The 17,026-nt window shown below is 45.2% G+C and overlaps 1 protein-coding gene across 2 annotated transcripts in view; it reads left to right on the forward strand.

The window, feature by feature from the left end:
• LOC133344678 (potassium voltage-gated channel subfamily H member 8-like) overlaps window positions 1–17,026 on the forward strand; it is a 110,305-nt gene that overhangs the window by 66,298 nt on the left and 26,981 nt on the right. For both annotated transcript variants that reach the window (XM_061554735.1, XM_061554736.1), the window contains exons 7-9: window positions 3,670–3,877; window positions 14,424–14,621; window positions 16,368–16,567. In XM_061554735.1, the coding sequence (XP_061410719.1) occupies window positions 3,670–3,877; window positions 14,424–14,621; window positions 16,368–16,567 (606 nt within the window). The remainder of the gene's footprint in view (window positions 1–3,669; window positions 3,878–14,423; window positions 14,622–16,367; window positions 16,568–17,026) is intronic.

Genomic DNA, 17,026 nt, shown 5'->3' on the forward strand with positions numbered 1-17,026 from the left:
GCACGTTCCAATCAATGCGGTGACAGCACATACCAATGGCTCTTACCGTTCCGCTATCCCCATGACAGCGTCTCGCTTCATCGAACACTCACTCACGAAGTGTGCCAAAGTGGTCCTTTAGTCGCGATGAGCTGTGGGCTACCGACTCCGCTGCACAACAAATGCTCGCATTAGCATCCTGGCGCTCTTTGTGATTCAGCGAGTGGTGCCTAAGGCTCAGGAAGCTCTCGTGTGCCTTGAAGCGACATTTAGAAGAAACGAATAAAGAATGAGAGTAAAGCTGTGGCACTTACGGTAATAACATTGACACGACGCCACGTCGAAAAGTGAACATTCGTGAGAAAGGGATAAATTAATGAAGCATTTTATACCACCAGTAGAGATGTACGCCCTTGTTTTCCTGAACAATTATGTAAACAGTGACTTGCACGCAGGGTGCAATTAATGTATGGGTCTCGTAGCTTTTACAGAACCATGAATCAGGGAATAGGAAGGTCTTAAAGCTTTATCTTGAGGAATTCCCATGCAACATAAATGTAATTATCTTAAAAGTTGGACTGCTCGAAAGCCAGCCTTCTTATTTTAAGATCTGCACTTTACTTGTGTGTTTGAATGCATAACCTTTGCGTCTATGGGTTTTTGTAGAACACTGCTAAAACATTTTCAACAGCAGGCATGTACTGCTGTACTGCTGGAGGCCTGAATCCATCCCTAAATTTGTTGTCCAATGTCCAAAGTGATCGCCTTCTCAGCCGCTTCTGAAGCCTGTGCACTGGTTTGCCCGCGGTGCGCTGCAGAATAGATTGTAAGATGGCACTTGCTGGCTCAGAAAACCAGCTCAATTGGACAACAATCGCACCTCTGACGCAGGCTAAAGAAAAGTTCACACCCTGGTCGTGTGCTGCGTTTTCGGTGATACGCCAACCCCCGAAAGTGATGCAAAGCGAACACCACAGATCACAGCAGCGCCAGTCGCCTGGAACTCTGCAAGGCTGGGGGCCCGCTGCCTTCGAGCGGACAGTCAACTGCAGCTCTGTGACGAGTTTTCAAAAAAGATGTCAAAACACGAATGTTCACAAAGTGCTTTCGGAAGCAGATGTCAAACAAACTAGCAAGCACCTCAGAATCTTGGGAATTGTCAGCGCTATACAAATGCAGATTATTATTACTATCAGGAATGGAGGGATTCAAGACCTGGTTTAATTATAATATAAAGAGAGGAAAGACTCGATACATGTACCGATACAGTTTTTTTGTTTGTTTACTCAAATGTTGGGGTTAGGTTAAGTGTTTTATTTTGGCATATATAAAACTCATCGGCCTATAAATGCTCATTTTCGGTGAGGGTCTGATGACACAAAAGAAATATGGTGACAGCGAAACAACAAACAAATAAATATACATCCGAAAACAAAAACTGTACTCGGGCAAGTTCCGAATGGCAATTGCCATGTATCACTATGGTGCAACGAGCACACAGAAATACAAGGCTCGAAAAAAACGCATCGCGTTCCAAAACCTATCTTTATAACTTAAAGTTTGCAAAGCGTAACGATCAATTTGCTCATACGCTTGAAAGGAAACCCGAGGTGCAAAAAAGTGATTCCGGGTAGGACAAGGGGTGGTGAGGTTTTGATCCCAAACAATTTTCACACAGTTATTCCAGGGATTAGGTGCCACTAGACGGAACGAATGAAAACCGAGTTTGGTTCTCACACGGGGGACGTTGAGGAGGAAACAGGGAGGAGCTTCTAAAAAATTAACCCGTAAAAACAAAGTTTTTCACTATAAATCCTTTATATGCGTGGCAGCGGGGCGGCTAGAGTCCTCTCGTCCTCTGGCTTGAGATGGCTGCCACCTATGGGGCAGATGATTGTCTGGCAGCATTAAACAATTGGTAATTAAATATTTTTTTCCACTAAACAGTGTAAAATTTTGGAAATTTTTTTCACGAAAATGCATTGTCACGTACAACGAGTCTGTGTGCAAAATGTCAGCTCGATTGGATCACGGGAAGTGGGTTAAAAAACGACCGACAGATTTGCACGCAAGCAAGCGAACTTAATATAAAGGATAAAAAAATGGGGGAATTTAAGTGGTGGATTACACGATCAAATAACTTGGCAATATTCCAGCTCTGACAGTTAGAATGATGAGATTACCTGTCGTTTGATTAACTGGACTTCGCGTGGCAAAATTAGCAAGGCAAGTGCCGCCTGCTTAACTGTGTCGAACACTTGAAGGATCTCAGAGGTAGCCCTGTGATATCCGCTTCCATGGGCTTGTTTTCTAACACAAATGGCCGCACTGCTCTGCGAGGGATCTGAACGGATACTTTGTCTCGTGCCACGACGCTCATAGCGCACTGGGGATGACGTTGCGGGAAAACACATTTTCCGGAAATAAAATTGCGGCAAATCACAAACGCCATTTTACCAAGATGGGAATATGACCCCATTTACAAGAACTCCATCCTCTAGGGGTGATGGCACTCATGGGGGCAGTGTACATTGCAAATAATTAATTCTCATGCGCTTGATTTGATGCATGTGTAAGGACAGTATGGGTCCCCGTGGCCGTGGTTACTAATTAACGTGACGGGAACAGACAGGGTCACGTTTGGGTAATGTGGGACCTAAGTGGTCGTTAATAATGATTGACGCGATGGGCATTGACTCGGTCACGTGAGGATAAGCACGGACCTAAACGGTCGTAAATAGTTATTGAGACAGAGACAGACAGGACCTGGGGGGTGAGAGAGGGTTCCGGAAGAGGGGCGTGGCCGGGTCGTCAGGGGGATAAAAGCCGGCATGGAACAGGGCTCTGGGCTGCTGTTGTGGGGGAACCAAGGAGCTGTCGTCGCTGTCGTCACCTTGGAGCGGGTCGTCTTCATCATCTTGGATTAGGCACCTTGTAGTCTTGGAAGGCTAGAGTTAATATTGTCTCCGTGACTACTACGCGTCCGCTCCTGTGTAGCCAGCCAACTACACAGGGAGCGTCGCGTAGAGGCACGGAAGTTACCCAGCTGTGTATAGTCACTCGCGGTTACTCGTTAAGTTATCAGTGAGCCGGTGGAATTTATTCATAATAAATATACATATAACCGAACAAGATGGTGTTTCTGAGAGCTACATTACACATGCATTGTAAGTGTAAGAATCGGTTTTAATGTGACTCATCAATGCATCATTGCACGCCTATAAAACACCTCATGTAAAAACATCCTGGAGTAATATTTTTCGGCTTTCGAATACGATTATTATTTATTTTAGAGTAAAACTTCATAGTGGATTTCCTGAACACATGATACTGAAACTCCACATCCCTATTGCTTGAATGCTAATTATTTACTCGTAAACAAGTCATGTGGGGCCCTTTGACAAGAACATGTGTGAATAAAGGTTTCCCCACACTGTCTTGGCCATGGGGATTATTCGACCATAGTTCACCACGACGGTCAGTGCGGGTTGGTGAAAGGGGGGGGGGAGGGGGGGGGTCAAGACCGGTTCAGATATTGCTCGCTACTGAACGTTAGCCGTGGGTCAGGAGTACGAACCATCAGGTCGCCTCCGGTTTCCTCGCGCGCTAAGCACTGCGCCGCCACCACCACTCCAACGCGTGTCACCACCCCCCCCCCCCGTCTCCCCCTGAACGTGTGGTGCTGCACAGACATCGTTTGTGCACCTGCTGAAGACGGTGCGGCTGCTGCGTCTCCTGCGGCTGCTCCAGAAGCTGGACCGCTACTCGCAGTACAGCGCCGTGGTGCTCGCTATGCTCATGTGCATGTTCGCGCTGCTAGCGCACTGGATGGCGTGCATCTGGTACATCATCGGCTTCGAGGAGATGAAGTCCACCGACTTGGTGACGCACCATATTGGTAAAGCCGCGTCGACGCACTGCCGAATTTCTGGGAGGCTCAGCGGTGTCACTTGAGGCATTGTGACCCCGGGTCGGCCGGGTAGGAGGGACAAGTTACGTACCGAGGCTGCGTAACGCGAGATGTTTGGCACGTGTTTGAAGCTTAGTTAATGAGAATAAATAAAAGATGAGTTTGGAACAACACACATTACTGTCAGCGGTAGGGCAGATGGGAAAGTGCTGGTACCCGCCCCTCCCCCTGCTGCCTTCCCCCGACTGTGTGAACCAGAGGTCACTTGAAGGGATTATAGAGGGAGCTCTGTGGCGTTCACTGCCACGGTCCATTCTCTAACATGAAGCGGTGCACTGCTCTGCAAGATATCTGAATAGATTCTGTGTCTCGTGACAACAGCAAAATCGTTAGCACGATCGAGATAAAAACGGGAGAAAAGGAACAATACAAAATGTGTAACCGGGGAGAACCAGCTATCGATTAGTGGTACGAACATGTTAAAGGGATGGCGCAAACATCACAATGTAAGATCGCCACCCCAGAGAATCTTGACACTCAGTGAGTCATTCCTGGATAAATTAAGAATTGTCAATATATTGAATTCTTGTTTTTGGTTTATTTTAGTTTTTACAAACACTAAAAGTACAGTTTGTTATTTTCGCGTGGGTTATAATCTTCATTGTACGGAATGAGCATATGAGATAATATAAGCAAGACATAGTTATGGAAAAGTATGGGTGTATATATGTCGAATAGGGTGCCGCTCAAAATTCTAGTTGATTATTTTCAAAGTCACGCCTCCTGAGTTTATTATTTTGCTGTTGAACATAAGTTACTGTGAGTTTAAAGGAAATCCCTCTATATTTAATGGTTGCTCAATGGAGTTGAAAATGTATTACCATCAATACACATGCAGTCCACAGTATGAACTAAAACGAAACGACTTCATTTTCCAGAATGAAGGTTTTTTTTTTGGTTAGCCAATTAGCAAGGAGTGTCACGTAAACAAAACGTGCCAATTAGTTACTACACTAAACCGGTGTGAGAAAGCCTTAAACTACTTTACTTCAGCAGGGAAAGCCCACTGAGCTATTAGCTTTCAATCAGAGGTGACCTGACCACGTACGAGAGCTCATCGGAGTGGCGTATATCATAACATCTGGGAAATTAAAGTACCCAAATTATCTAAACGCCTGTTTCTAATTGTAGGGGGCACAGTTGAAGGAACCCGTAGAAGAACCCACGTGACCACGGGGAGAGAGAACGCGTGAACTACAAATATAAAACAGGCATTGTCAGGGTCGGGATCGAACTGACGACTTCCATGCATGCCAGGCGAGGGAGATAATATTTCACCACAAAGCAGGAGAGGGGATCTTGAGCAACATGTAAATATGAAGAAATTACAATGGCATTGTCATCTATTGACTTTTATACCAGAAGTAACAAATGGAGTCAATGTGATCCAAGAAACGTGAAACTTCACTTTTCCATCTGCTTATTGAGTGGCACGATAATGCCCATGTAGGTATGCTCGTGTGTGTATAAACAATTTTAAGGTGATCACCATTATTACCTAATGCACATGCAAATAATAATTATTATCATTACCTTGTCAGATATTTCTGTATATTAAAAAAACACATTTAGGTACAATTTAAACACCAGAGTTTCACGAATCACCCCTTGTGATTCCGTACTCCAATTAGCGTGGTTTGCTAAGTACGGTGTGAAAAAAAGTTTAACGTACATACTCTGCATATGAGAATCGGTTGCATTTTTTACCATTGTGGTATTTGCAGAACGTCTCACGTGAACTCACAGCATACAGCATCTACCAATCTTATACACACACACGGTCCGATGCGCATATCGTGAGCATACACATTGATGTCAATTAATATACTGACGTGTCGTTAGAGCTATAATACGTATCATAAAAACTAACAACAGCAAACAAAGTATATAGCTAAATGAAAATATATCGGGGAAGATGACGGCTTGGGGAAGCTTTCATCCAGCAGTAGATAAAACATGGTTGGTGATTATTATGATGCACTTTAATGTCTAATTAGGTATCCTTGTGTATATACATCATATATGAATGCTTATTAGTGCAATCTGTATTTATTACTTTATCCACATATGGTTATACGTTTAAAGAAAAAAAACCATCCCTGTTACCTTCAGTCGGCTGAGATATTCTCAGTGGGTGACATCCACTCGGCCAGGTGGCTGCCAGAGAGAAATGTAGATAACGGGGCATTATAGAGAGTAATACACCATAAAAGGTCCCTCGTTTTAATAACTGTTTTGAAATACGCACAATGTGAGCTGGCTTGTCAGCGCTGAGGGCCGTTGATCAACCAAACAATGGCATTAACAAGAAGCTTCCACGGAACGCTCTTGCTGAAAGGCCTGAGTAATAAAGTCATTACGGCACAGCAGCGATGGGTGCGATTGTTAAATTCATAGCTTTCCATATTAAAACATCCTTTATTGCATTCAACAGTTTAGCATTTTTTTGTTAGGTTCTGGTTTGCAAAAACAGAAGCTTGACGTGACTCGATGTCCCACTGCTGTTTTCATGGTAATTCAAACAAGCAGTGGCTTTGTAATTGTTAACTGTTGCCTGGATTATGTCTCGAACCTCGGTCAATTCATCAAGGGCCTCTTGTGAAAATTAGCTCGGAGCAGTTTGGCGCTCACAAAATGCGATGCTCTATTTTTTGTGGCCCGTGGTTCAGGAAATGTAAAAGAAAGAAAAACCGGATCATGCTAATTGGCGTCACGAGTTTGAAAGCAGAGTGCAGCAGTCACTGTCCACAGGTCACCGTGCACCAAAAGCTCATACAACGACACATTTGCAACGCGGATTCCTCGCGCTATCGTGTGCAGAGTTCTTCATGGGAATTGTCGCCAATTGAAACAGCGGAAATTGTCCCCGATTATTAACAATTTGATTTGCACTTGAATTCGCCGTAGAAATTACTTGCGTTTTTTTTATTACTGTCGTTATTCAAGTCTAGAAATAGTCAAGCAATATATATATAAAACATTTCAGCCAAGATTCCGAGCAGCGAGGACCAATGAAAGCCATCACCGCTCTTGAATATTGCACATTTACATTCATTACATGTTTGCGGGCTCCCTGCGCCCCCCACCCCTTTCTATATTTTTTTGCAAAGCGCATTTTGTGCAGCTGCCATTTATTCTGATAGCACTGGGGGGGGGGGGCATGTCTCGGCCCTGTTCAGAGCAACAGAGAAGATGTAACAAATGTTCCGCGGTGCAGCCTGGAGCCACGGAGCTTGAAATCACCGCACGACAATGCACAGCGCTGCATCGTAAAATTGCGCCCGGACTTTGACGTGAGTGTGAAACTCCGTCTCGTTGGGCGCGATTTCAAGGCAGTGTTATCATTTGTATACATTCATTTATTCAGGCTCGTCGTTATGTTTTTGTTTGTCTCGTGCGTTTTGCACCTACCAGTTGCGTACATTTCACCCGTATTATTTTGCATTGAATTGAAAGAAAATACGAAACAAACACGAGTAGTTAACGGTTTATTTCTTTAGTTTACGTTCAAATTCGCCACAAACACTTCCATGAAGTCATTAATGTTTCCCTCCTGCACTTTTAGAAAGGAGTTGTTTAATTCTCCCAGGAAAGACGTTTGAGAGTCAGAATCAGAATCTTTATTTGTCCTGGAGAAATCCGATGAGCTATGAAGCTCTTTTTGACAGACGTCTAGTAGTAGTTTGGGTCAGTACGGGACACCGGGACTAGGTGTGTAGCTTCAAGATAAGGGCTGTTTAGTTTTGAGCTGTGCCTTCAATTCATATTTTAGAACTGTAATAGACTGACATTTGCCGTGTATAACAGAGGAATAACCTCACTGTGGAGTTATATATCTCTATAAAAGTGAGTGAAGGAAATTTGAACCGAATAAATAATTCGCAACATAAAAGTTGCAGACATTTGTGTCGAGAAAGTACAGTCAGATAGATGGAGATAATACCAATGAATGTTCAACACCACGTGAACAGCAAAGGAGAAGGATAGACCTCCCATAATTTAGAAATTTCTGGGAGGTTAATCGAGAACGCTGTGCTTTTTTTAAATAATCGATCAGATGTCTAAAGCTTGTATTCAAGGATCTCAGAACCACTGTGCTTGAACCGTCTTAACATTACGTTGTATCACCTCAATATCACGTGTCTGTAGGCTTGGACAGATATGGGTTGCAGTCAGATAATTGTTACAAGCAGAGATTATTCATAGCTCTCCAATATCATAATGTGACGCGCTTATTTTTCCACGGACCCATTCATCTCGACAGAATTGAACGTGCATGCACAGTAGCACGCTGTTCAACAGCGTTGGTGGAAAGCAGAGACACTTGCAATGCTGCCAGAGAACACACCGCACATGAAAACGAGCACACAGCGTCTTAGCCCAGGGCACATATGCACAATTAACATCTCCCGCACCAGCAACGATGCACTGTGAGCCTAAACACACAACATACGCTCGCATCACTGTATGCTCATCTAGTGGCCAAGTGTAAGTCACTCCACAAAAACCAACAACGCCCCTTGGGGAACCACAATGCTGCTGCTTCAGGTTTCATCTATCTCGATGCTGCTATTAATATTGATTGTTATAATGGTGATGTGGATGAGCTACCAGAATTGTCATCATCAGTATCAAAAGTATCACCATCGCAGACACAATGAATACTATTACCACCAGCAGAGGTGGATTTAGATACTTCCCAAGGGGGGTGGTGGTGGTGGGGGGCAGCTCCGGCGTATCAAGCGTTTTAAATTGGGCCTTACTATCATCACCGGCTACCATCATCATCATCATCACCACAACCACGATCACAATCACCGACATAACAGACTGCTGGGGGAGGTGCTGTTAGCGAGCACCTATGAAGGAGAGCAGCGCACGCGAGGGGATGCGTGACCAACACCACGCCCCATACGCCTTTGTCTCCCTCTCGGTGATGTTTACACATCGCACCAGGAACCCATTTGAAGCTGAGTTGACCTAGGGTGAGGACCAGCACTGGTTCAGATATTAGTCAACGGTGTTGGCCATGAGCGGGAGGGAATCAAACTCTGGTGTCCGGGGTTCATAGCACAGCGCTCATCACTACGCTACCGTTCCCCCACCACCGCAGCCACCATCCTCGCCATCATCCCCTTGACCACGTTCATCATCATTGCGGGTGCCACGAGACGTGATGTAAGTTCTTCTCTCCCCTCTCCTGCGGGGGTTCCATGCGCTCAGGACACTCCGTCACAGGAGGAGAAGGCACCCCCATTGCAGTTTCCCCAATAATTAAACCGGGCACACCACTTCGCTTAATGAGAGTCAAGTCTAAATTTAGCAGTGACCCACGCGGAGGAGCGATTTTGGTACACGACGTGGCACGTGGACACATCCAATATCGACTCTCCAGAACCCCGCGCATCGGAAGAGAAATAAATCAACAGTGTCCGTGCATTTCGTTCGAAAGATTATTATTGATAAATAATTCTATATTTGCCGTTCAAACACGCGCAGCGTCGGTGCCTGTCGTATTCGGCAAGTTGGAGATGCGAATGTTTTAGCCGTGTGACGGAGCAGCGCTCTCTAGCTTGAGTGTTTAGGACAGAGGTTTTTTTTTTTTATCCTTTATATTAAGTTCGCTTGCTTGCGTGCTTGCGTGCTTGCTTGCTTACGACCGTGCAAATCTTTTGTTCGTTTTTTAACCCACTTCCCGTGATCCAATCGAGCTCACATTTTCCACACAGACTCGTTGTGCGTGACAATTAATTTTCGTGAAATTTTTTTTCCAAAATTTTACACTGTTTAGGGAATTTTTTTTTATATTTAATTACCAATTGCTTAATTCTGGCAGACAATCATATGACCCATAGGTGGCAGCCAACTCAAGCCAGAGGACGAGAGGACTCTAGCCGCCACGCATATAAAGGATTTAGAGTGGAAAACTTTGTTTTTACGGGTTAATTTTTTTAGATCATGATTAACGTGCTTTAACTCATTTGTACGCAACGAGTCTTTGGTCAGCGGTTGACCGATCATATAATCTAACTTCAACTGACCCTTTTGGCACATGGCAGTCAAGCGAATGAGATCCTGTCCGCTGGTGCAGTTTTAAAAATGCAATACAGTTCAGAGTGCGAAAGCATCGACATGCAACCGCATCTCAAGCACGTGAGCAGCACGTTAGTAGCGTGCTTGAGATGCATCGGCATAAATTGTCTGCGGAAAATCACATTTCGGCGGAACGATGTATAGTTTTAATAGAAAAAGCAGCACAATTTCACGCAGTGCAAAGCTCATTGTTGCAATGGATTAATTTATAAGAAAATTGTATTTTAAATTAAAACTAGAACTGTTTAGATTCCAGCTGAACCTAATATGTCATCTGCAGAAGAATACGTTTACGTGCCAATCTTTTTCCTTTTAATTTGCAAATTTTGAATGCAAATTAAAAGTAATCATTCAACTTCCGACATTGTTCAGTCAACTGCTGATTAAAAGTCTCCCTGCACGGGGTCACGTGTGCCTTATCAGGCATGCACAATATTGAGCCATGCTTCACCATGCTGGTCAGTGTGGGGTGGTCAAGGGCGGAGGGGGGTATGTAGGGGTGGGTGTCATGGCCTGATTGAGATATACATCTCGTTGATAATATTACCATTGGCCTAGAATCTAACTCAGCTCACTAGGCCTGTTGTGCGGTGCGCTGTTCACTTCACCACTGCTGCCTCCGAATACTGATTATAAAACGTAAACTTACGTGGGAATTTGTAACGATTCGCTGAACTCGCCGAAGTCTCGTGCAATTTATTTAATGTGGAAAGTTGCAATGCAAATGGGTGAACCCCTGGGCTATCTTGTTACATAAGATTGGCCAGAGCACTCAATAATTGCAGCGGAGTGAACAGTGAATTGCTCGTTGTTTCAAGCAACCAGGCATACGTGCCGAATGTTAACAGTCATGTTTGCTTTGTGAAGAATCGTTAAATAGGGCCAGTTGTTATTTCAGAAAGCCTAGAGCAACTTTTGAGAAAACAATAGCTTATTCAAGAACAGAATGGTTTTATCATGTAAATGTTAATTGGATTTCGTCCTCGGGAAGCACATGGAAGATGCGCAATGCCGGAAGGTGGCCGTTATGAAACAGGAGTGGATCTTTTTTTTAAAAAACGACCAGAAATAAAAGGCTTACTCTGTTGAAAAACAAAAGAAAAAAACCCCATAAAATGGAATAAAAACGCTTCGAAGATTGATAGGGCAAGCTGACAGTACACACAATGTGCAGAATAAATAAAACGAATGGGCAACCGTCGTTAATGTTTGAGAGAGAGGGAGGGGAAAAAAAAAGATGCGACCGATTGTGTTGGTTCCAGGCTGTAGCCTGCGGCCGTCAGCTGCCACAGAGCCGGTTTAATTACCGCTAATGTGATATTCTGCCCGGGGCCTTTTGCCCCTGTAGGCTCTCTCCCGCTTGACAGGTGACCCACCCAATCGCACGCATAACGGATTCTCTTGTTTCCGTTTGCTATGCAATATTTACCTTTACAATTTGATGTTATCATTATTAGATACATATTTTGTTTTGTCATTGAGCAGTGCACATTAAAGAACAATCTCCCGTGCAGGTGTTGGAAGAGACCGGTGTTAGAACGATGAATGTTGCTTGTGTAATTGTTGCGTCATTATACGTTGTGTTACCGAATTGTCAATTTTCTTTGAAGCTATATAACTGCATATGTGAAACCTGAATGTCATGTGCATTGGCATTACACAGCCCTTGTTGTTCGCCAAGACTTTGGCAAATTTACATCAAATGTATAGATTCATGCAACGTGTCACATAGATTGTCGCGCCCCTTTGTTAATCTACTGCTGGGCGAGGTCACCCCGCACCTGAAGGGTCGTGGGGGATATTTGACCATAGTTCACCATGCCGGTCAGTGCGGGTTGGTGAAAAAAAATCAAATTAACCCTGTTGGATGTTGGGAACGTCACATAGAGAGCAATGCCTGGTATAAAGTAGTCATGGACACGTTTAAAGAACCCAGCGCGTGTTATATAAGCACTTTTAACGACATACGCATGGATTGGTAGGACCAGCGTTTATTGGAAAAAAAAATTGGTAATTAAGCGTTTCCCAAATTCAATTCTTCTCCACTCACCATGGTGCATGTTTTTCCAAGAATAACAATTTCCATCTGTTTAAAGACAACATTAAGCCATTATGTATGTATGCATGTTGAACTTCTCTCGCATCGTACTAATCAGAGGTGCGCACGCCCGATGAATGTTAAAGTTTGTCATACAAAGACGCACACGGACACATACAAGATTTATAATTTAATTTGATTCTGTGGACATTTTAATCTCCCCATATGCATGGCTTTTTCGTTGGCTTTGCCGATTGCTCATTATATCTATACACATAATTCTCTTTGCAAACAGTAACTCGTTTAAGAAGGAAGCGTCCCATCATCCCAATGCAGAATTCTCCTAATACAAAAAAAAACATTCTTGAAACTCAATGAAGCTTTCCTGGAGGATAAAAAACGAACAAATGAAAATTGACCATATCATTTAACTAATTAATTAACAGCGTCATTTGCGGTTGTCTTATTCGGCACTGACACGGATAGCGTGAGTGAGGAGCTGATTTAAACAACAAAAAATTCTCCACGGGTCTCACCTGTGGTGGCACGATCCCTCCCTCGCCGTTGCCGGGTTTCGTCATTAATCCACGGCCCCTCTCTTAAAGTCTTAAGTCTTAAAGTCACTTTATTGTCAAGTGTGTTACATGCATGACATACAACACAGATGAATTTACAGTCCTCTCTCTTGGTCCCACGGTGCAACCAAGCAATTAAAAAATTAATCACAATTAACAGACATAAATAAACAATAAACAATCGGCGATCAACACAAGATAAATAATCAAAAATGTAATAGACTTAAAATAAACAACAGTCAAGAATTTTTAAAATGTAAAATATTATTTAAATAAAGTATTTAAAGAAATAAGATATTTAAACCAGTGTGATAGTGCGATGTAGTGCAATGTGCAGTCCAGAGATCAGGATGTACGAGTGAATATGTGTTTGGGGGTTCGGGTCAGGGGGCAAAGGGGGGTGGATGGGCAGAGGGGGGGAGTGATGGTAGAGCAGGGAGGGAGTTGAGTCTCCTGACAGCCTGGTGAAAGAAACTGTCTTTGAGCCTGCTGGTCCTGGCTGGAAGACTCCGCAGTCTCCTCCCTGACGGCAGCAGGCTGAAGAGGCTGGAGACCTAAGCGTTGAGCTCTCCGTGCGGCGATGGGCCTGAGGTTCGGTCCAGTAAAGCCGCTTTAATCACAGCTGTCAAATTTCGCCACTTACAGTAGGACACTTACCAAGCATGGGATGTTCTTTTGTAAGAAGGGTTTTTATAATAAATAAATAAATAACGCCGGCACATATATTCTCCGCATAACCATGCCGAAGGGGAGGTATTTTTGGCTGTGTTGAAAATTGAGAAAGCTTTCTGTGAAAATCCTCATTTCAAGTTGAATTTGGCTAAAAGTGTCACGCTCAATGTTGCCACCTCTTGATGTACAAAAACGGGAACATATAATGGAAGAATATATCACAGTACTGGGGAGCGGGGAGAGCTGTGTGCAAGTGTGGTGTGTTGTTGACAAAAACAAAACATTTATGTACGGGGAAGACTTACCGATTTCCCAAGGCAGCTAGCTACCTCAAAAAGAGGTTAATTCTGGGAAAACCAGGACAGTGGCAAACCTACCACCGAACCGGTCTCCATAAATACCACAGCGGAGTCTGACCTTTGCACTCTCCTGACAAGCAACTCCTTACAGCTGCTTCCTCTCATCCCCCAACTCTTCCTCCCATGAGACACTGGAGAATCCAGACCCCAGGTACCAAGCCATCGTGGCTGACACCAATCCCCACAGACCCTTTCGCTGAGCGCTTGCTTGTCAGATGAGCTGTACATACCCGTGTGCTTCTGTCGGTAGAACAACTGTGTATTAGTGTGTCCCAGTAACCACTGTGCCATATAGGACCATAGCAGGAAAGCTAGCGCATGTCATATCATTGATATTTTCAGGGTGCGGTGGCACACTCCTGTTTATCCAACACTTTGCAGCCAAGGGTTGGCAAATCACAGATTTGTGGAACTCCAAAGACTCCTGATCCCCTATGGATCCACGAGATGACAGCACAGCAAGGGGGGGTTTATGGACCCATTTGTACAGCCCTTTGATTTGCTTTTTTCATCTTGTGTGTGAGTTTCCTGCGGGCATGCCAGCTTTCTCCCCCATACAAAAAACACAATTTGGACAAGGAGTGCTCAGCTGGAAAGTTACTTTAATTCACCACCGTACACACTAAAGAATTCTCCAAACATTTCTCCCAAAATTCATGACCCTCATATATAAAAAAAAATAACAGTCTGAACCTTCAATGCAAGTGCCCGTGGTGCCGTCTGTGTGTTGTCTACAGGATGGCTGCAGGAGCTGCAGAGGCGGCTGGTAGCTCCACACTACCCCAACATAACGCAGGGCATGCCTCCGATCCGCAGCGCCTACATCACCTCGCTCTACTTCACACTCAGCAGCATCACCAGCGTGGGCTTTGGAAACGTGTCGGCCAACACGGACGGCGAGAAGATCTTCTCCATCTGTGCCATGCTCATCGGAGGTGAGCAGTGCATTCTCCATGGCTTCTATCACACCCAGCCCCCCTGCCGACCCAACTCTCCCCCTCCCCCCACTGGAATAATGCATTGTTCTTTAACTGAAAGTTTATCATAATCAGAAGTAACGTGAGCAAGTAATTGCAGGGCTGCACCTTTGCCTCTTACCTTACCCAAAGATAAAGATGCCCTGTATAGCCATGAGTAGACTTTTGGGGCAAATGCTGTTAGCAAGCATCTGTGAAGGCCGGCACGGCACTCAAGGGGGTGGGTGACCAGCACCATGCCCGGCCACCTTTGCCTCCCTAGTGGCGACGTTTACACACTGCACTAGATACTAATTTGAGGCTGAGTCGATCTCGGGGAGGCCCAGTTCATATATTTGTCACCGACGTTGGCCGTGAGCGGAAATCGAACTCGTGTCGCCAGGTTCGTAGAGCAGCTGAGCGCTAACCACTACACCACCGCTCCCCACTTAACCAGCACGAACATCATCATCAGCCATGGGACATCCAGCATCTTCCTAATCCGCCCCCATGTCTCACGATCACGCGATGTAACTATTTATTTTTCAGACGAGCTGATTTCATCACTCCAAATCCTCGGTGGCTGTGCTCTCAGATGCGTTTCGATCCACAGCTCTTCGTGCCAGGCTAGGTGCACACACTAATGCACACGCACACACGCAAACATAAGTAGATTTCCCTATAGCCATACAGATTATCGAATCGTGCTGTTAGCAAGCACCTATTAAGGCCTGCAAGGTGCATGAAGGGACGCATGTGGCCAGCACCACTCCTGGCCGCCTTTGTCTCCCCATTGCTGATGCTTCCACACTGCGCTCGGTACTTATTTAGGATTGACTCAACCTCGGGGAGGCTCAGCAATTAGATCAGATAATCACTCTCCGCTGGTGATGGCTGAGGCCGGGAATTTTATCTTGATTTGAAGCTTTCGTGACTGCAGGGATCCATACTCTTTGGTTCTTTCGGTAGAGTCACGTGGGTACAAAATAAAATAAATCACAATTTTCACATTTTATTTCATACCAGGAATTTTAAGTTTGGTCCATGGATTTGTGGTGCAGTGTGATAACCGCAGCACTGTTTCCCATGCACACACAGACACACTTTCACGCGCTCAAATACTATTTCTTTGGCAAACAAGCTCGCAAACACGAATTAAAGCCAAAATCTATACGGACTGCACAAGCATGACAGCTTGTTAAGAAGCAAGTATAAACATTGCACTAATTAAATTACTTTCGTGGGATTGAAGGTTAAGTTGATCGTTGCGGGTCTTAAACCCCAAAACCTTACCACCTTCCCCCACTCGACATGCACTTAGACAGGGATGGATGTGTACATCTGCGTGGGCTTGGGCAGGACACGTCGCGAGAAGGGTTGATGGACGGTGGTCAAGAATAATAACGGGGTGGAAGCCAAGGAATGGAACGTCGTCCCAGAGTACGTCCACCGAGAAGACGGAGTGATAAAATCGGTGTGCAAGTGCTGAGGGATTAGCTGCATCGCAGGGTCGTGAGAGGTGGCAGATTGACCATGGCTGACGATGCTGACGATGACGAGATGTAACGTCATGCAATAAAAATCAGCAGGACCGTTTTTCTCCGACCTCGTCCCCCAGTGCATTTTGTTTGTTTGTTTGCAAGGTGCCTTACCGATTGCAGTTGCTCCCCCTCTGCTTGAGACGGCTCCCTTAACCTCGCCCCCTGACCTCCGTGACCCCCGCAGCGCTGATGCACGCGGTCGTGTTCGGCAACGTGACGGCCATCATCCAGCGGATGTACTCGCGCCGCTCGCTCTACCTCACGCGAACTAGGGACCTCAAGGAGTTCATTCGCATCCACCGCCTGCCGCACCAGCTCAAGCAGCGCATGCTCGAGTACTTCCAGACGACGTGGTCCGTCAACAACGGCATCGACACCAATGAGGTGACAGTGAGAGCAAAATCACATTAAATAGTGATTTCCTGCTCAGACGAGCGTCGCCGAGGCGGGCGCTTAATCTCCGCGGTTGACGGCGCTGAGACAACTTTGGCACTGTCCTATTCCGAATGCGAGGGTCGAATCTCGCAACAGGACACCCACCGTTGAGCCGCCCGCAGTGGGCATCTGTGAAAAGAAAGCTTCGTAGCTCATCGGATTCCTCCAGTCGAAGTAAAGATTCTTGTACTGATTTTGATCTGACCTCCCCCCACGAAGCGAGGACGTATTTGATTGACTCCGCTGGGACGATTGGCCGATTTAAGTGCCAACCAGGTTTCGAGCTCGCAACCTTTCCGATTTTCGAGCCGCCCACTCTCCCGTCGAGGCACGCGGGGGGAATTGCTCGTGTTGTTTTGTGTGTTTCACGCACACGACTCTACAAAAATACACGTTAGGGTTTTAGAA

Source organism: Lethenteron reissneri, chromosome 20, assembly GCF_015708825.2.
Source record: "Lethenteron reissneri isolate LAM-NWPU_2019-01 chromosome 20, ASM1570882v1, whole genome shotgun sequence".
Taxonomy (NCBI): domain Eukaryota; kingdom Metazoa; phylum Chordata; class Hyperoartia; order Petromyzontiformes; family Petromyzontidae; genus Lethenteron; species Lethenteron reissneri.